The sequence below is a fragment of the Gymnoscopelus microlampas genome (assembly GCF_963454915.1).
Source record: "Gymnoscopelus microlampas genome assembly, chromosome: 5".
Classification (NCBI taxonomy): domain Eukaryota; kingdom Metazoa; phylum Chordata; class Actinopteri; order Myctophiformes; family Myctophidae; genus Gymnoscopelus; species Gymnoscopelus microlampas.
In genome coordinates this window covers 59328082-59350662 of record NC_139942.1, presented here as the reverse complement: position 1 = coordinate 59350662, position 22581 = coordinate 59328082, and the positions used below count along the sequence as shown (strand labels likewise).

Genomic DNA, 22581 nt, shown 5'->3' with positions numbered 1-22581 from the left:
TCTCAGAGAGTCAATATGGTTTTAGAACAAACAGATCAACATCTCAGGCATTGATGGAATCCATTGAAAGAATCACAGTTGCAATTGGAATATTAATTTACCCCAAAAAAGCTTTTGACACTATCTATCACACCATATTAATAAACAAACTGGAGAAAATTGGTATTAGAGGCATTGCAGTAGACTGGATTAAAACAAAGTTATTTGGACAGACGTCAACAGTTTGTGAAGCTGGGCAAATACAGCTCAAATCATTTGGGCGTCTCCCAGGGGTCAGTATTGGGGCCCAAACTTTTTATTCAATTATTCAATATCAATGATATTTGCCAAGTATCTAAGCTGCTGTCACTGGTACTTTTTGCAGTTGACACATATGTTTTTTGCTCTGGGGATTATCCAGATGATAATATAAAATAATTTGGAATAAACAGGGATTGCTTTTTCAAATGCAGTGTTTACACATGTTTTTCAGACTGGATAAAACTGTTTTTTTTATCGATCATATCGACATCGGTTATATCGGTTATCGGTCATAATATATCATATCGGATATCGATATCGGCCAAAATCACATCGGTGCATCCCTAGAACACACATATTTTGAATGCCTTCGGCAGACTTCAAATGAGCCATTTTAATCTAGATTAATCTAGATTAACTCCAGGATTGCAGATAGATTAATCTAGATTAAAAAAAAAAATCTATGCCCACCTCTACAGATAATACACCAGATGTTACAGATAATACACCAGATGTTGATGTTGATGATGAGGACAGTAGAGAAGTGACCATCTTATATAATAATAATAATAATAATAAGGGTAATAATAATAATAATAATAATAATAATAATAATAATAATACTGTGAGGACAGTAGAGAAGTGGGATACATTCCATCACAGCCTGGAAGAGCCATTCCTTACCAAAGTGCTACAGTACCAACGTCTTAAGGATGCTATTATACAGCCTGGTTAAACATGTAAACTACTTGTGTTCATATAGACAGCCTGGTTAAACATGTAAACTACTTGTGTTCATATAGACAGCCTGGTTAAACATGTAAACTACTTGTGTTCATATATACAGCCTGGTTAAACATGTAAACTACTTGTGTTCATATATACAGCCTGGTTAAACATGTAAACTACTTGTGTTCATATATACAGCCTAGTATAACATGTAAACTACTTGTGTTCATATATACAGCCTGGTTAAACATGTAAACTACTTGTGTTCATATATACAGCCTAGTATAACATGTAAACTACGTGTGTTCATATATACAGCCTAGTATAACACATAAACTACTTGTGTTCATATATACAGCCTAGTATAACATGTAAACTACTTGTGTTCATATATACAGCCTGGTTAAACATGTAAACTACTTGTGTTCATATATACAGCCTGGTTAAACATGTAAACTACTTGTGTTCATATATACAGCCTAGTATAACATGTAAACTACTTGTGTTCATATATACAGCCTGGTTAAACATGTAAACTGTGTTCATATATACAGCCTGGTTAAACATGTAAACTACTTGTGTTCATATATACAGCCTAGTATAACATGTAAACTACTTGTGTTCATATAGACAGCCTGGTTAAACATGTAAACTACTTGTGTTCATATATACAGCCTAGTATAACATGTAAACTACTTGTGTTCATATATACAGCCTAGTATAACACATAAACTACTTGTGTTCATATATACAGCCTAGTATAACATGTAAACTACTTGTGTTCATATATACAGCCTAGTATAACATGTAAACTACTTGTGTTCATATATACAGCCTGGTTAAACATGTAAACTGTGTTCATATATACAGCCTGGTTAAACATGTAAACTACTTGTGTTCATATATACAGCCTGGTTAAACATGTAAACTACTTGTGTTCATATATACAGCCTAGTATAACATGTAAACTACTTGTGTTCATATATACAGCCTAGTATAACACATAAACTACTTGTGTTCATATATACAGCCTAGTATAACACATAAACTACTTGTGTTCATATATACAGCCTAGTATAACATGTAAACTACTTGTGTTCATATATACAGCCTGGTTAAACATGTAAACTACTTGTGTTCATATATACAGCCTAGTATAACATGTAAACTACTTGTGTTCATATATACAGCCTGGTTAAACATGTAAACTACTTGTGTTCATATATACAGCCTGGTTAAACATGTAAACTACTTGTGTTCATATATACAGCCTGGTTAAACATGTAAACTACTTGTGTTCATATATACAGCCTAGTATAACATGTAAACTACTTGTGTTCATATATACAGCCTGGTTAAACATGTAAACTACTTGTGTTCATATATACAGCCTGGTTAAACATGTAAACTACTTGTGTTCATATATACAGCCTAGTATAACATGTAAACTACTTGTGTTCATATATACAGCCTAGTATAACATGTAAACTACTTGTGTTCATATATACAGCCTAGTATAACATGTAAACTACTTGTGTTCATATATACAGCCTGGTTAAACATGTAAACTACTTGTGTTCATATATACAGCCTGGTTAAACATGTAAACTACTTGTGTTCATATATACAGCCTGGTTAAACATGTAAACTACTTGTGTTCATATATACAGCCTGGTTAAACATGTAAACTACTTGTGTTCATATATACAGCCTAGTATAACATGTAAACTACTTGTGTTCATATATACAGCCTGGTTAAACATGTAAACTACTTGTGTTCATATATACAGCCTGGTTAAACATGTAAACTACTTGTGTTCATATATACAGCCTAGTATAACATGTAAACTACTTGTGTTCATATATACAGCCTAGTATAACATGTAAACTACTTGTGTTCATATATACAGCCTAGTATAACATGTAAACTACTTGTGTTCATATATACAGCCTGGTTAAACATGTAAACTACTTGTGTTCATATATACAGCCTGGTTAAACATGTAAACTACTTGTGTTCATATATACAGCCTGGTTAAACATGTAAACTACTTGTGTTCATATATACAGCCTGGTTAAACATGTAAACTACTTGTGTTCATATATACAGCCTAGTATAACATGTAAACTACTTGTGTTCATATATACAGCCTGGTTAAACATGTAAACTACTTGTGTTCATATAGACAGCCTGGTTAAACATGTAAACTACTTGTGTTCATATAGACAGCCTGGTTAAACATGTAAACTACTTGTGTTTATATATACAGCCTAGTATAACATGTAAACTACTTGTGTTCATATAGACAGCCTGGTTAAACATGTAAACTACTTGTGTTCATATAGACAGCCTGGTTAAACATGTAAACTACTTGTGTTCATATATACAGCCTAGTATAACATGTAAACTACTTGTGTTCATATAGACAGCCTGGTTAAACATGTAAACTACTTGTGTTCATATATACAGCCTAGTATAACATGTAAACTACTTGTGTTCATATAGACAGCCTGGTTAAACATGTAAACTACTTGTGTTCATATAGACAGCCTGGTTAAACATGTAAACTACTTGTGTTCATATATACAGCCTAGTATAACATGTAAACTACTTGTGTTCATATAGACAGCCTGGTTAAACATGTAAACTACTTGTGTTCATATATACAGCCTGGTTAAACATGTAAACTGTGTTCATATATACAGCCTGGTTAAACATGTAAACTGTGTTCATATAGACAGCCTGGTTAAACATGTAAACTACTTGTGTTCATATATACAGCCTGGTATAACATGTAAACTACTTGTGTTCATATATACAGCCTGGTTAAACATGTAAACTACTTGTGTTCATATTTGGAAGCCTGGGTAATGTCTATAAATGTGTTGTGAGAGGCCTGCAGACCGAGAGCTACCTGTATGAGGCATCGGATGCGTGTGTGTGTGTGTGTGTGTGTGTGTGTGTGTGTGCGCGTGCGTGCGTGCGTGCGTGCGTGCGTGCGTGCGTGCGTGCGTGTGTTTTCTCACTCTGTCCATGTTGGAGGTCTTTGGTTTCCGTCTCCGCCGTCGATGTCGCCTCATCAGCCGAGACGAGCTCTGCTCTGTAGAACTGCTGAGCCTGATGATTAATAACACATCATTAACCCTACCCTATGACTAAAAACACATCATTAACCCTATGATTAATAACACATCATTAACCCTACCCTATGATTAATAACACATCATTAACCCTATGATTAATAACACATCATTAACCCTACCCTATGATTAATAACACATAATTACTAATTATAAGTAATTAATGACATTATAACCTGAACAATATATATTTCTACTGTATCCACAGTAGAAATAGTGAAATGTTTCATCATCTCCCTGTAGAGTTGATACCATATCGGTATCGGGTTCCGTTATGACTTCATTCACGTATCGGACATATAGGACATGACGTCACCGATCCACGTTACCATAAAAAAAAAGGTCTCTGGTTTATAAATATATAATATAAGCAACATTAAGCCCATAACCAAACCTTTTAGCAAATCATTATTAAAGGTAGGGTAAGTGATTTGCGTTGGTTAAAATAATTGTTAAATAGCTCTATATTCTGTTATACAAACAAAGAAAACATGTCCTTAAGTTTTTTTCAAAAAAACTAAAGTTGAATTGTATATCTTTTGTTGCGATGTATGTAAAGACATTGGCCCTGATTCATAAAGGGATTTGCGACCATATTTTGTACGTACCGGCATTTAGGACAAGTCGTACATATCCACCTGATGCATAAAGATTTTTTGGTCTGTGTTTTGTGCGTCAGGTGCGCACGTTCTCAGGTCAGCCCCGAGGCTGGCGTACCAGGGCTGAAATGTGCGTATGTCTTTAGAATGCTTTATTCTTCATGCCAAAATCAATTACAACAGTGGCAAACCTCAAATAAAATATATATGTGCCCAACATTTGTCAACACATAAAAAATAAAAAATAAATGTCAAACGATGTATTGCTTGTAGCCTATGCATAATATAGACATGATGTAGATTCCACCGCTTTTTATTTATTTTCCATCTCAGCCAAAGTGTCACGTAATAATGAAAATAAGCTATGATGCCTTAATGAAACTGCGGAGGGACTGACTGCATCAGTGTCCGTGTCGCGGTATTAATTTGTAAAGCCTACTGTAGGCTACTGTATATTGATCACATGAACGCCACACACAACAGCCTAATAAATATTACCATCTGATGAGGAAAAATAAAATGGATGAAAGCTGTGTCCACCATTCCCCATTCCGACGTAGGACAGTGATATCCAAAATGAACTAATTTAATCAATAAGTAATCAATAAGCTCTGGTCCATAATCGGATAGCAGCGTTCCACTTGTATGCCCTGGATTTATTTTCAACATCATCTTTTTGATAACGTGAGCAATGTTATATCCTTTCCAGGTTATTAGTCTATTATTTGCTGCCGGGGTTAAACCTTGTAAACATTACTCATTACGTTCAGCTGATCCATCGTGCAATAGTGGGACTCGCTTCCAGACAGATCAGAATGATGTTCAAGTTCTCTGTCAGTGTCAAGGCATTGCGGCCGGGCCGACAGCTGTAAGTTTGGACGAGAAGTTAAACTCCGGTGTTGCCAGATTTTGTGAGAGAAATAAGCAACCAGGTCTATGAAAATAAGCCCAAAAGAAGCAACTGGCACTTAGGCCATTTATTATAAGCACTTTAATTAAACCGTTGTGAGCTTGTAGATCTGCTATATTTAAACAAAAATCTTGTAATACAATGTGGAATATTTGGAAGATTTTTTAAACATTCTAACAACACAAATCTGCCTCCAGCTGGCACAAAACATTTTCAGATGGGGCTTATAGGGATAAATTAGCCTACATATTAACTTGGGGTCCATGACATAAAGATATTTGAGAACCACCGGTTAAAACAATTGAACAATTGTGAAGCAAGCCCAAATAACCAACTACACTTTAGAAACAAGCCCAAAAAACTGCACCCCACTTCTACCAATATTTACAAGCAACTTTACAGAAAAATAAGCGCAAATTCGCTTATAATAAGCGGACATGGCAACACTGTGCCGTAAAGTGACGTTAAAGTTGGATGCTGTTGGATGCAGACTTCGAGATTAATCAGATCCTACACCTGGTCATACGCACGTCTCTGTCATATACGACACCCCTTTTGAATCGCACGTCCGTTAGTGAGTACCAGAAATACGACCTCCTTTAAGAACTTCATTTACACCATATTTACGACCCTCGTTATGAATCGGGGCCATTGTTCCGAGGGGAGGGGTGGACAAAGTGTTTCATCGTATATAATAATACCACCAATTTGGGCAAGCATCTACAAAAACACCACAAGAAAGAACATGAGGAGCTGGAGCAAGCCTAACGACAACAATCCTCACAGGACACACACACACACACACACACACACACACACACACACACACACACACACACACACACACACACACACACACACACACACACACACACACACACACACACACACACACACACACACACACACACACAGCTAAAGGAATTACAGAGAAGGTTCTCTATGTCATTGTGCTGGGTGATGATCAGCCTCTCTCTGTTGTTGATTATGTTGGCTTTCACAGCCTGATTGAACATCTTGAGCCAAGCTATAATATCCCGTCCAGGAAACATATCAGAGACTGCTTTACCAGATCTATACAACAGAGTGTCCACCCGGTTAACAGCTCAGTTAAAAGATGTTAAAACTATGAGTTTCACTACTGACATCTGGTCCTCCGACGTTAGCCCAATGTCGCTAATAAGTCTCACTGAACATTGGGTGAGTGCGGAGAACGATGCTTTTAACAGCGCGGTGCTGCAGGTGAAAGAGTGCAGGGGATCACACACACCAGAGATCTGATTAAAACCACAATGAAGGAGATGCTGGATAACTAGAAGATCCCGCCGGCTAAAGAACATGTGGTTTTGAGAGACAACGCGAGTAACATGAAAAAGGCGACGGATGAGGTGCCGGTTGATAGCTTGGGCTGCTTGGCACACACTGCAGCTAGTTGTTCACGAGGGGATTCTATCCCAGCGCAGTGTACATGATGCCCATACAGCCCATACATGATACATGTATATATACATACAGCGCAGTGTACATGATGCCCATACAGCCCATACATGATACATGTATATATACATACAGCGCAGTGTACATGATGCCCATACAGCCCATACATGATACATGTATATATACATACAGCGCAGTGTACATGATGCCCAGGACAAGAGAATAGTGACTAATAAACATTCTCAAGTTGCACTGTCTTGCTTTAGAAGACATTCAAACAGAGCTAAGGCAGGACACAAAACATCTTCAGCAAGACGTTCAGACGAGGTGGAACAGCTCGCTGTATAATATGATACAAAGCCTTCTGGAGCAGAATCACACGGACCACAACCTGCCAACAACACTGTCTGCCAACCAGTGGTCATTGATTTAGCACCACCGAAGGTCAACCCTTGTACTGGGTATACAGCCACTTTAGTGGACTGACGCTACAAACACCATAAAGAGGACCTCAGTGCACAAGGCGGTCTGGGTGAAACATTAGCAAGTTTACATACAACAATAAAGGTCCTTACACACCGGGCGACACCGGCGAAAATAGCGAATATACGCAAAATTCGGACTCGTTCCGAATAATTAAAAGACGCTTTTTCGCTTCGCTTTTTCGCTCCATGTACGGAGCCATTGACTTTATAAGGTTTAAAAAAAAAACGCATTATTCGCACGAAAAAATCGCCCCGGTGTGTAACAACCTTTAGACTGTAAAAAAAACAAGAAAATAACAACAATATTGTCCATATTTTTTCACATTCCTCACAAAATGTTTTGGAAAAATACATTTTTTAGAAACAACCATTTTTTAGATGTTTTAGAAAACCCAAGCCTATGCGAGTTTAAACACCTCTACAAAGATAGATCTTTTACCTTACAGTCAACTATTGAGAACTAAAATAATCTGTAGTTCTGACAGTGCTTTCGAGAGGCAAGCTAAGGACTTGTGTGAACGTTTCACAGTGACAAGGTGCTTAAAACTAACCTAGAGAGAGCTGGTGAGAAAGAGAGGACTAGCTTGTTGACTCCTAAACCTCCTGGAACAGGGGATTCGAAGATGTTTCTTTCTACCACTTACTCACCTTTGTGTGTTGATATTAAGAGTGCTGTGAAAAAACACTGGTATTTGTTATCAAGCGATCCAAACGTGGGTCATTTATTTAAGGAGAACCCTCCCATGTTTGCACACAAACGTGCCAAGAATGTAAGAGACTCCTTAGTAAGAGCAGACGTTTATGTTCCACCGCAACATTTTATGTCCGATTTGCCTTACGGGCAATTTCCCATGTTTTAATTGTGTTCATTGTAACGCAGTGATCAGAGGTAATCATGTCTTACACACATTCAGGTAGAAAAAGATGTTAAGAGAATCATCACCTGTAAAACTAAGTTTGTGGTATATTTGCTCAAATGCCCTTGTGGCCTTTGTTACGTAAAACCAAAAGAGAACTTAAAGTGAGGATTTCAGAACATAAGAATAATATTAGAAACAAGACATTTTAATGCAGTGGGACGTGAGGTTTGCTCGCTGAGGTTTCTTATTCAGCCATTAAAAAGAGGTGGGGATCTATTGCAGAGAGAGGCATGGTGGACCCACACCCTACAGACAGAACACCCTAAAAGGCTTAACCCATTGAGACCTGAAGCCGATTCTACATAAATCTCCTAAATCTCAACAGTATTCTGAAAAACGTTTGTTTCTATATCAGTGGTGCTCAATCTTTTTCATGTCAAGGACCCCCAAAATTATATGCATTTGGCCACGGACCCCCATTAAAATATTTTGTTCCAGGGACCCCAAGAAGCAAAGATTTGAGTTAAAATGTTCGCTTTAAAGATATATATATATATATATATATATTCAAAGATTTGCACACATTTTCACGATTTTTCAAAAATAGCAGATATACAAGCTCATAGCGCGGCATAGCCCAAACTGTAAAATAATGCTTTTTAGCTCAAATCTAAAAATGACACAGTTCCAGGTCTTAATGGGTTAACCAAGAACTGTTGCTAAGCTGTTTTTTATAATAGTGGCCTTTTGTGAAGTGCTGCTTTAAATGGTAAAATAATGAACACGTTTTGTGCAATAAGTGATTGATGTACTGTATTTATATGTTTATTTATGATTTTATTATAAACATTATTTATTTATATGTGTTTATATGTGTTTCAACAAACGGAAGTGAAGGTTTTGCCTCTTTCTATACTGCTGTGTCTGTATTAGTACTATGGTATTTTAATTATACTTGAAGTCTTTTTATAATACTGTGGTGCTATTTGTGATAAAGTCTGAGTATATCTTTATGAGGGGTTTAAACTCGCATAGGCTTCCATCGATTCTTTTAAATCCAGGCTAAAAACATTGTTTTATGCACAAGCGTTCCAATCCCCCTGACACTTTATTGTACGTTTGCTATGCTGTGCATGCTCTTTTTTAAATTACTATGCTTTCTGGTTTTATTATTAATTTTATTATTGTTTGTATTATTGTTGTTTTGATGTATATTGTTGATGAAATGAATTGTGCTGCTGAAATACCTGTATAGCACTTTGGTACAACGAAAGTTGTTTTTTAAATGTGCTCTATAAATAAACGTGATTTGATTTGATTTGATTTGATTTGGGTTTTCTAAAAAAAAAAAAAAATGGATGTTTCTAAAAAAATATTTTTCCAAAACATTTTGTGAGGAATGTGAAAAAATATGGACAATGTTGTTGTTATTTTCTTGTTTTTTACAGTCTTATTTTATTGTTGTATGTAAACTTGCTAATGTTTCACCCGGACTGCCTTGTGACCAGACCTGCAGTATTTTATTTATTTTGTGTTTAAAACAATTTTAAGAAGCAGCTATGCACAGTTGTAGGTATTTTCTTTTGGTTATAGTGTATTTGTTTCTCTACCGTTATTCCACTTGCAAATCAAGCCAACGGTGCCAGAGATTAGCTGCTGACAGACAGACAGACAGACAGACAGACAGACAGACGGACGGACGGGCGGACGGACGGACAGGGTGCAAAACATTCTCTCTTGCCATGTCTTTCAGCCTGGCGGAGACAAAAATGAAGGAGTCGCCACTTTTTTTGTATTTACCAGATAAGTATTTGCACTGCCAGGAACGTGTTTATTTGTTATAGCCTGATACCAACCTGGTGTAAACTTTAAACAAGCCACTGATGTGCTTTCCTTGTTGACACTTATTTGAATTGTCAGTTGTACGTATTTGCACTGGAAGGCACTCGATCAAAGCCATTGCATTTTGCACTCAGTTGCACTGACTGCACTGAAGCCATCCTACAATTCATTAACCCATTAAGACCTGGAACGCATCTATGTCACTTGGGCTATTCAAAAATAGCAGATCTACGAGCTTGTAGATCTGCTATTTTTGAAAAATCGTGATTTTTTTTTTTTTTTTCTTTTCCCCGAAAAATTGTTAGGATTTAGATTTTTTTTAGACGCTGCCTCAGGTCTTAATGGGTTAATGGCTTTAATTGAAAGGTAACGCATGTTTTGGTATTTAAAGTTTTTGCTATGTAAGATACTATAAGCATCGGGAAATATCCAAATGAATATATGGGAGGAAACCTGTATCGGTGCATCTCCCTGCAGTGTGTGCGTCTCACCTGCTGGTGGCGTCGTCATCCTCCGAGTCGAAACAGGAAGTCGACTCCAGTTCGCTGCTCATGAAAGACGAACAGCTGTCGTCCTCTGCGGCTCCGCGGCCCGCCGGCCGCGAGTGGCCGTTCTGTCTTCCCCCTGTAACACAAACGTCTCCGTTAGCACGTTAGCACGTTAGCACCGTGCATAAAACCATCAGAACGTCTCCTTTATAAGTAAGCCTTGCCCCATAGGGGGAGGAGCCTATCTCCTGTTTCTGTAGCCATGAGGCCTATAGGGGGAGGAGCCTATCTCCTGTTTCTGTAGCCATGAGGCCTATAGGGGGAGGAGCCTATCTCCTGTTTCTGTAGCCATGAGGCCTATAGGGGGAGGAGCCTATCTCCTGTTTCTGTAGCCATGAGGCCTATAGGGGGAGGAGCCTATCTCCTGTTTCTGTAGCCATGAGGCCTATAGGGGGAGGAGCCTATCTCCTGTTTCTGTAGCCATGAGGCCTATAGGGGGAGGAGCCTATCTCCTGTTTCTGTAGCCATAAGGCCTATAGGGGGAGGAGCCTATCTCCTGTTTCTGTAGCCATGAGGCCTATAGGGGGAGGAGCCTATCTCCTGTTTCTGTAGCCATGAGGCCTAATACCTAACAGCTTGATGTTCAAGCACCCCCCCCCCCCCCCCCCCCCCCATCCAACTCTTGATGCTGAGCGCCAAGCAGGGAGGCATTGGGTCCCATTCTTATAGTGTTTGCTGTGTTTCATTTTTCATAATGTTTGTAGCATTAGGGTTAGCATTAGGGTTAGCATTAGGGTTAGCATTAGCGTGAGTGTTAGGGTTAGCATTAGGGTTAGCATTAGGGTGAGTGTTAGGGTTAGCATTAGGGTTAGCATTAGGGTACCCTGGTCGCTGTGTGTCATATTTCATAGTGTTTGTAGCATTAGGGTTAGCATTAGGGTTAGCATTAGGGTGAGTGTTAGGGTTAGCATTAGGGTACCCTGGTCGCTGTGTTTCCTATTTCATAGTGTTTGTAGCATTAGGGTTAGCATTAGGGTGAGTGTTAGGGTTAGCATTAGGGTGAGTGTTAGGGTGAGTGTTAGGGTACCCTGGTCGCTGTGTTTCATATTTCATAGTGTTTGTAGCATTAGGATTAGCATTAGGGTTAGCATTAGGGTACCCTGGTCGCTGTGTGTCATATTTCATAGTGTTTGTAGCATTAGGGTTAGCATTAGGGTTAGCATTAGGGTGAGTGTTAGGGTTAGCATTAGGGTTAGCATTAGGGTACCCTGGTCGCTGTGTTTCATATTTCATAGTGTTTGTAGCATTAGGGTTAGCATTAGGGTTAGCATTAGGGTACCCTGGTCGCTGTGTGTCATATTTCATAGTGTTTGTAGCATTAGGGTTAGCATTAGGGTACCCTGGTCGCTGTGTGTCATATTTCATAGTGTTTGTAGCATTAGGGTTAGCATTAGGGTTAGCATTAGGGTGAGTGTTAGGGTTAGCATTAGGGTGAGTGTTAGGGTGAGTGTTAGGGTACCCTGGTCGCTGTGTTTCATATTTCATAGTGTTTGTAGCATTAGGATTAGCATTAGGGTTAGCATTAGGGTACCCTGGTCGCTGTGTGTCATATTTCATAGTGTTTGTAGCATTAGGATTAGCATTAGGGTTAGCATTAGGGTACCCTGGTCCCTGTGTGTCATATTTCATAGTGTTTGTAGCATTACGATCAGCATTAGGGTTAGTGTGTCATATTTCTTTGTGCTGTGTTTCATATTTGTCTCCGCCAGGAGACTATGTTTTCACTTCCCCCCCCCTCGGCCAAGCTAACATTGGTCAAGCCTCACGTGACACGTGACAATACGTTGAAAGAGTGTGCTCTGATTGGCTAGTGAGACGCATGACGTATAGCGGCCTATAAATACATGTGTCACTTTGAAAGAGTCTGTGTCTCTTTCAAAGAGGTAAGACAGGAATAATCACGAAATGGCTGAGAAATGGCGGAGCAATACATTATGTAGACACACTTAAAGAACATTGTTTGCAGTCAATGTGCCATCTGACGTACACACTATCATCAAAGTTCCAATCTTGGAATAAATTCCAATATTTGCTGGCGGACACTTGTGCTCCGAGGAGCACATTTTCTAATTCATAATGATTTTAACATTAGGGTTAGCGGTTAGCGTACCATGGTCGTTGTGTTTCCGTCGAGGTCTCTCTCTCTCCCTCCTCTGTGACACCATGGAGCCTGTCTCTGTGTCGTTGTCCAGTGTGTCTCTGCCACTCGCAGCCTTCCCACTGCACACACACACGCACGCACGCACACACACACACACACACACACACACACACACACACACACACACACACACACACACACACACACACACACACACACACACACACACACACACACACACACACACACACACACACACACACACACACACACACACACACACACACACACACACAGGATATACAACTGGATGGTAAATGAACATCAGGTCAAAGCAGGTTGAAGACTGTTGCAGCGATGAGAAGAAGTGCAGCCAGAGGATTAACTGCTCCAACTTAGAGCTAGACGTATTGCTCTGTGTTGTATGTGTCTAATGTCTCTACATAGTATAAGTGTATGTGTCTAATGTCTCTACATAGTATAAGTGTATGTATTTAATGTCTCTACATAGTATAAGTGTATGTATTTAATGTCTACATAGTATAAGTGTATGTATTTAATGTCTCTACATAGTATAAGTGTATGTGTCTAATGTCTCTACATAGTATAAGTGTATGTATTTAATGTCTCTACATAGTATAAGTGTATGTATTTAATGTCTACATAGTATAAGTGTATGTATTTAATGTCTCTACATAGTATAAGTGTATGTATTTAATGTCTCTACATAGTATAAGTGTATGTATTTAATGTCTACATAGTATAAGTGTATGTATTTAATGTCTCTACATAGTATAAGTGTATGTATTTAATGTCTCTACATAGTATAAGTGTATGTATTTAATGTCTCTACATAGTATAAGTGTATGTATTTAATGTCTCTACATAGTATAAGTGTATGTATTTAATGTCTACATAGTATAAGTGTATGTATTTAATGTCTCTACATAGTATAAGTGTATGTATTTAATGTCTCTACATAGTATAAGTGTATGTATTTAATGTCTCTACATAGTATAAGTGTATGTATTTAATGTCTCTACATAGTATAAGTGTATGTATTTAATGTCTCTACATAGTATAAGTGTATGTATTTAATGTCTCTACATAGTATAAGTGTATGTATTTAATGTCTCTACATAGTATAACTGTAAACTATGTGTTTTGAGGTATCATTAAGATGTTAACTGTATGAATGATTTACTTTCACCATATAATCAAGATTGATCATTATTTTTGACCATGTTGGTTGTTATTTATTTTTTATTTTTTTTTACTTAAAATTTTTATCCCACGATTTTGTAACCCCATTTTTAACACCCAGTGCCAACTGTCTATGTAATCCTGGGCACTACCTTCCCTCTGCCAACCTAGGGAGGCCAGGGCCGAGCTCATGCCTCCTTCAATGCATGAGAGCCAACTGACCTTCTTATCACCTGACAGGAGGGAGTTTCCCTGGTAGGACGTAGCGCGTGGAAGGAACACGTTATTCCAACCAGTTCCCTTCCCCTCCATCAGGCGCCCCGGCTGGCCAGGGGGAGGCGTTATAGTGACCAGGATTACTGCATGTTTTTGTGAGGGTATCAACCCTAGGGAACACGGGGAGAACATGCAAACTCCACACAGAAAGGCCCTTTCGCCAACCCCACCTAGGGCATGGGCACTGATGACGTGGAGGAGAGAACGCGCCCCCAGCACCCAGAGTGTCCCCTACGGGAATCGAACCCAGGACCTTCTAGCTGTGAGGCGACAGTGCTACCGACTGAGCCACCGTGCCCCCTGTTGGTTGTTATTTTAAGTGTTTAACATGTTTTCATGTTATGTAATGTAATGTATTTATGTGTATAAATGTATTTATACATTAATGTAATGTAATGTATTTATGTGTGGAGCCCAGGAAGAGGAGCTGCTGCTAAGGTAGTAGCTAAATAAACACACACACACACACACACACACACACACACAGTACTGACTGGTATGATGGGGGTCTGGAGTCTCCGATGCCCCCGGTCCTCTCCAGGGGGGTTAGGGTGAGGGGGGGGGCAGGCTCTATGCTGTCCACCACCGAGCCCCCATCTGAGTGGCCCCCGTCTCCGGACACCAGCTGTGGATACACACACACACACACACACACACACACACACACACACACACACACACACACACACACACACACACACACACACACACACACACACACACACACACACACACACACACACACACACACACACACACACACACACACAGCTAAAAAAAAATGTGGCCAAATCCCTACTGTCCACTCTGTTATTAAATGTGATCTATAAGACCTACTGTCCACACTGTTATTAAATGTGATCTATAAGACCTACTGTCCACTCTGTTATTAAATGTGATCTATAAGACCTACTGTCCACACTGTTATTAAATGTGATCTATAAGACCTACTGTCCACTCTGTTATTAAATGTGATCTTTAACACATTGACTGCCAGAGTTAACATCATCTATAGCTGACCTTTGAAAAATCATAGAATATTATTCTTCACAACGATCACTTTAAAAGACGTGGGGGGTCTCGTAGAATCTGAGAAAACATCACTGTTCACAGGACTACAAACATGGCCTACATCACCGTACAGAGGACTACAAAAATGACCTACATCACTGTTTTCAGGACTACAAACATAGCCTATACAGAGGACTACACACATGGCCTACATCACTGTTCACAGGACTACAAACATAGCCTACATCACTGTTCACAGGACTACAAACATAGCCTACATCACTGTTCACAGGACTACAAACATAGCCTACATCACTGTTCACAGGACTACAAACATAGCCTACATCACCATACAGAGGACTACAAACATGGCCTACATCACTGTTCACAGGACTACAAACATAGCCTACATCACTGTTCACATGACTACAAACATAGCCTACATCACTGTTCACAGGACTACAAACATAGCCTACATCACCATACAGAGGACTACAAACATGGCCTACATCACTGTTCACAGGACTACAAACATAGCCTACATCACTGTTCACATGACTACAAACATAGCCTACATCACTGTTCACATGACTACAAACATAGCCTACATCACCATACAGAGGACTACAAACATGGCCTACATCACTGTTCACAGGACTACAAACATAGCCTACATCACTGTTCACAGGACTACAAACATAGCCTACATCACTGTTCACAGGACTACAAACATAGCCTACATCACCATACAGAGGACTACAAACATGGCCTACATAATTGTTCACAGGACTACAAACATAGCTTACATCACCATACAGAGGACTACAAACAAGGCCTACATAATTGTTCGACGACTACAAATATGGCCTATATAATTGTTCAGAGGACTACAAACATGGCCTACACCACTACTCATTAGGATCTCTACAGGACAGACACTGCCTGAAGGACCCATCTCTAATGAAAGAAGAGTCTGAACACACTGCGTCCAATCAGAAACACAAACAGACCTTTCTGTGTGTGTGTCTCTCCCTCTCTCTCTCTCTCTCTCTCTCTCTCTCTCGCTGCTCTCAGTGATTCAATCTTCCAGTTAGGCAGCAGGTTAATGGAGGGGGGGGGGGGGGGGGGGGTTTGGGGCTTTGTTTCCTAATGTTGTTTAAACCAGCGGTTCTCAAACATTCTGCCATAATAATGTGTACCCCCCCCCATCTAGAAATATTGTGCGCCAAGGACACCTTTATCAGATTTGTGTTAACATGTTAGAATGTGTTAACTCATTCAGTCCCCAGCTTATTTATGGCAGTTTGGCTCTGAGTGTCACAGCCAAAATTCAATGTAAAAAAAAGTGCTTAGGAGCCGAGATACAGCCTTTTTCACTAAGAAGTTAAACAAAGACTGAATGGAGCAGAATATTTTCAAATCATCATATCTTGGGTTCTGAACATTTTTTTGGACGTCTTAGACGTCCAGTGGCACTGGATGAGTTAAAATAGCAGTTCTATAAGCTCAATAGATTGGCACGAAAACGTTGGAGAACTACTGATTTATAAGGTATTTGACCCTCAGGTCTTAATGGGTTAATCTAATCTCAGTGAAGCTGGACACAACAGCACAGTGTGTGTGTGTGTGTGTGTGTGTGTGTGTGTGTGTGTGTGTGTGTGTGTGTGTGTGTGTGTGTGTGTGTGTGTGTGTGTGTGTGTGTGTGTGTAAAAAAGCCAGATGTGTTCAAACTTACCCAGGACACAACGCGTCCATTAAAACAGGGCAGCTTGGCGTTGTCGTCTGATATCTCCTCCTTCACCACCCTGAGGAAAAACACCAGAGTCATCATTCTGTACGAAACATGACTCATCACTCTGTATGTCCTCAGCCTGTCCTCAGCCTGTCCTCAGCCTATGTCCTCAGCCTATGTCCTCAGCCTGTCCTCAGCCTATGTCCTCAGCCAATGTCCTCAGCCAATGTCTTCAGCCTGTCCTCAGCCTATGTCCTCAGCCTGTCCTCAGCCTATGTCCTCAGCCTGTCCTCAGCCTGTCCTCAGCCTATGTCCTCAGCCTATGTCCTCAGCCAATGTCTTCAGCCTGTCCTCAGCCTATGTCCTCAGCCTATGTCCTCAGCCTGTCCTCAGCCTGTCCTCAGCCTATGTCCTCAGCCTATGTCCTCAGCCTGTCTTCAGCCTGTCCTCAGCCTATGTCCTCAGCCTGTCTTCAGCCTATGTCCTCAGCCTGTCCTCAGCCTATGTCCTCAGCCTGTCTTCAGCCTATGTCCTCAGCCTATGTCCTCAGCCTGTCCTCAGCCTATGTCTTCAGCCTGTCCTCAGCCTATGTCCTCAGCCTGTCCTCAGCCTATGTCCTCAGCCTGTCCTCAGCCTATGTCCTCAGCCTGTCTTCAGCCTGTCCTCAGCCTGTCCTCAGCCTGTCTTCAGCCTATGTCCTCAGCCTGTCCTCAGCCTATGTCTTCAGCCTGTCCTCAGCCTATGTCTTCAGCCTGTCCTCAGCCTAACATCACTTTCTGCCTAAGTTATCTCTTTGACTGAGGCAGAAAGTACCAAGCATTCTGATTGGCTTAGGACATAGGCAATAACGCACAATGATGCAGCAGAGTTAGGAGAGTAGAGACACTGCACTACAACTATACTAACACTAACTAACCCTGGGTTTAAATGCACTACAACTATACTAACACTAACTAACCCTGGGTTTAAATGCACTACAATATACTAACACTAACTAATCCTGGGTTTAAACGCACTACAACTATACTAACACTAACTAACCCTGGGTTTAAATGCACTACAACTATACTAACACTAACTAACCCTGGGTTTAAATGCACTACAACTATACTAACACTAACTAACCCTGGGTTTAAATGCACTACAACTATACTAACACTAACTAACCCTGGGTTTAAATGCACTACAACTATACTAACCCTAACTAACCCTGGGTTTAAATGCACTACAACTATACTAACACTAACTAACCCTGGGTTTAAATGCACTACAATATACTAACACTAACTAACCCTGGGTTTAAACGCACTACAACTATACTAACACTAACTAACCCTGGGTTTAAATGCACTACAACTATACTAACACTAACTAACCCTGGGTTTAAATGCACTACAACTATACTAACACTAACTAACCCTGGGTTTAAATGCACTACAACTATACTAACACTAACTAACCCTGGGTTTAAATGCACTACAACTATACTAACACTAACTAACCCTGGGTTTAAATGCACTACAACTATACTAACACTAACTAACCCTGGGTTTAAATGCACTACAACTATACTAACCCTAACTAACCCTGGGTTTAAATGCACTACAACTATACTAACACTAACTAACCCTGGGTTTAAATGCACTACAACTATACTAACACTAACTAACCCTGGGTTTAAATGCACTACAACTATACTAACCCTAACTAACCCTGGGTTTAAATGCACTACAACTATACTAACACTAACTAACCCTGGGTTTAAATGCACTACAACTATACTAACACTAACTAACCCTGGGTTTAAATGCACTACAACTATACTAACACTAACTAACCCTGGGTTTAAATGCACTACAACTATACTAACACTAACTAACCCTGGGTTTAAATGCACTACAACTATACTAACCCTAACTAACCCTGGGTTTAAATGCACTACAACTATACTAACACTAACTAACCCTGGGATGCACTACAACTATACTAACACTAACTAACCCTGGGTTTAAATGCACTACAACTATACTAACCCTAACTAACCCTGGGTTTAAATGCACTACAACTATACTAACACTAACTAACCCTGGGTTTAAATGCACTACAACTATACTAACACTAACTAACCCTGGGTTTAAATGCACTACAACTATACTAACACTAACTAACCCTGGGTTTAAATGCACTACAACTATACTAACACTAACTAACCCTGGGTTTAAACGCATTAAAATATCTAACACAATTATTCATACTATTACTATTCATCACAACATTAATATCAGGTCTGCTGGACAAAACAACATGTCTGTCTGTCTGTCTGTCTGTCTGTCTGTCTGTAGTGTTTTTTCACCCTGAAAAGTTGAGGCAAAAAGACAAGCGAGTAAAGTTGGACTCAGCCTGAACATCTAAATGTAATGTTGTTATTATAATAATTATTATTAGACCGGTGGAGACTAGGTTTGGGGGACAAAAGGAGACGAGATGCTTTTAAAGCTGCCATAGTAACACACATTACTCTGAGCACGCACACACACACACACAAGCAAAGCAAAGCAAAGTTTGTTGTTTACCCAGGGTGTCGGACTAAGCACGAAGCTTGTTTCCAGCCGGACCCTGCATGGAAGCCTTGCTCAAGGGCTATTCAGCGGTGATTCATGATTGATGTGATGAATTGGGGAATCGAACTAGGGCCCTTCCGGTATCAAGGCCGCCCCTCTAACCACTAGGCCACCGCTGCCACAACACACACACACACACACACACACACACACACACACACACACACACACACACACACACACACACACACACACACACACACACACACACACACACACACACACACACACACACACACACACACACACGATATGCTAGCAGGCTAATGTTATGCTAGCAGCCACAATGTAAACAAACGTCAGAGCCCTAGCATGTCGAGCTAAACATGCTAAGCTAGCTGCTAGCCTGTCCACTGTCCCGGGACGCTAGCCGAGGAGCTATAGTAGCTAGATTAGCATGTTAGCTTCCCCCCAGTCAGTCAGTCAGTCAGTTAAATCAACAAAACAAAACTTAAATAAAAACTTAAACATCAAACTATTAAAGATCTTTAGTTGTTTTTCAAGTCAAAGTACTATTTATATTTAAATATTTTACTCAAAGTCTTCGTCCAGAGCCTTTAAGAAGTATTTATATTATATATTTTATATTTATATTATGTATTTTACCCATAGTCGTCATCCAGACTTAAAGAAGTATTTATAATATATATTTATGCGCCTTACATATATTACCCATAGTCTAGCTGTAGAATACAACTCTCTAGACGTATTTATGATTCTGACGTTTTCAATCTGAGAGTTGTAGGGTTCACCCCCCATGGACACAGGGACTTTCTGCACTATACCCCGTAGACACTCCAAACATGTACACATTGAAAATAAAGGTGCTTACCCCCAAGCCCCAAATGTTAACTCTCTCTACGGGGTAGTAGTTTAATGTAATAATCCATATCTTTCAATAAAGAAGTGTTTTAATGCCGTCTGTGGCCGATTCTGTCGGAAGTTCCCAATGGGCGGTAGTGACGCGCCCATCTGGTGAAACCCGGCATTACACTCAATGTAAACAGGAAGTAAACGAGGGTGAAACAATGGCGTTCGGCCACAGACGGCATTAAAACACTTCTTTATTGAAAGATATGGATTATTACATTAAACTACTACCCCGTAGAGAGAGTTAACATTTGCGGCGTGGGGGTAAGCACCTTTATTTTCAATGTGTACATGTTTGGAGTGTCTACGGGGTATAGTGCTGAAAGTCCCTTTGTCCATGGGGGGTGAACCTATGAAAACGTCAGAATCATAAATACGTCTACGAGAGTTGTATTCTACAGCAGGGGTCTTCAACGTTTTCAGGCCAAGGACCCCTTAGCTGAAGCAGGGACCCCCCCCCCCCACACACCGCTACATATTGTATACAATTGTGTTGCAGATTTAAAATGTTCATAGTATGCCAGACAGTTTCATAGACTTTGACATCTCATCATCATGTTGGATGAATGTGTATTTTCAGACATTTAACCACTTAAACCGTCAATACTTAGTCTGCCCTTTATTCCCCCTCTACACCAAACCCTCTACACCAAACCTCTTAGATCTACAAGCTCACAACGCCTATCAGCGCGAGGCGTTGTGAGCTTGTAGATCTGCTATTTGTGGCTAATGTTCCACAAAGAATAGGGATGCTAGGGTTCAAGTGGTTCATGTAAAAAACATGATTCCATATCACACAAAGATTTGGCGGACCCCCTGTCGTAACTCTGAGGACCCCCTAGGGGTCCCGGACCCCCTGTTGAAGACCCCTGAATCTCTACAGCTATGTATTACCCATAGTCGTCATCCAGACTTAAATAAGTATTTATAATATATATTTAATGTAATCTATTACATTACCCATAGTCGTCATCCAGACTTAGGAGTATTTATAATAGGCCTATATTTAATGTAATATATTACACATATTAACCATAGTCGTCAACGCGACTTAAAGGAGTATTTAAAGTATATATTTAATGTAATAGATTACATGCATTACCCATAGTCGTCATCCAGAGACTTAAAGAAATATTTAAAGTTGTGTTTCTTCAGGACGTGTTTAAAGTCTCCCAGAGTGACGTCATCAGGAGGGACGTTGACTTTCACCAGGTAAGGAGTCTCCTGTTCATCCAGATGGTAGATGATCTTAGTCTCCATGATGCAGGGGGTCCGCGGACCCCTCCTCCTCCTCCTCCACAAAGAGGTGTTTTATAGCTCTAAACGGTCCGTTTTAACGACGCGTTAAAACGCTGTTTAAATGAGTTTAAAGCTCAAGCTGCTGAAGACAACATGCTAACCCTGTAATGGACCCATAGATCTGTAGAACATGTGGATGGACCCATAGATCTGTAGAACATCTGATCTGATCTGATGGCTGCTTTTCTCTGAGAATCCTCTTTACCCAAGAGTCGCATCCTCCGGTTTACTTCCTGTTTCTGCGTGACGTAGGCGCCTAGGCGGACGCCTTTTTAGGAGACAGGAAGCAGCTTGGAGTCTATTGCAGGGGTCTTCAACAGGGGGTCCGGGACCCCTAGGGGGTCCTCAGAGTTACTACAGGGGGTCTGCCAAATCTTTGTGTGATTTTTACATTAACCACTTCAACCAAGCATCCCTATTCTGAGGAGAACTTTAGCCAAAAATAGCAGATCTACAAGCACACAACGCCTCGCGCGTTGTGTGCTTGTAGATCTGCTATTTTCGGCAAAGTGGTTTAGCATAGGAGGGGAAAAGAGCAGACTAAGTACAGAGTGAAAGGTCAGGTTATACTATATTGTTTAAGTGGTTAAATGTCTGTAAATACACATTAACATGAATCCAACATGATAGTGCTGAGAAACAAGTCTATGAAGCTGCCTATGAAAAAAAAAATCATA

The 22581-nt window shown here is 40.1% G+C and overlaps 1 protein-coding gene across 1 annotated transcript in view; it reads right to left on the bottom strand.

Annotated features, from left to right (window-relative positions):
* Positions 1–22096, bottom strand: part of LOC311045313 (segment polarity protein dishevelled homolog DVL-3-like) — a 48456-nt gene extending 26360 nt beyond the window's left edge. Inside the window, exons 1-6 of the mRNA XM_084057148.1 lie at positions 21708–22096; positions 17118–17187; positions 14866–14996; positions 12902–13011; positions 10735–10867; positions 3997–4087 (exon numbers count right to left, since the gene is read on the bottom strand). Coding sequence (XP_083913274.1) covers positions 3997–4087; positions 10735–10867; positions 12902–13011; positions 14866–14996; positions 17118–17187; positions 21708–21865 — 693 coding nt within the window. The 5' untranslated portion in view covers positions 21866–22096. The remainder of the gene's footprint in view (positions 1–3996; positions 4088–10734; positions 10868–12901; positions 13012–14865; positions 14997–17117; positions 17188–21707) is intronic.
* Positions 22097–22581: the final 485 nt, after the last annotated feature.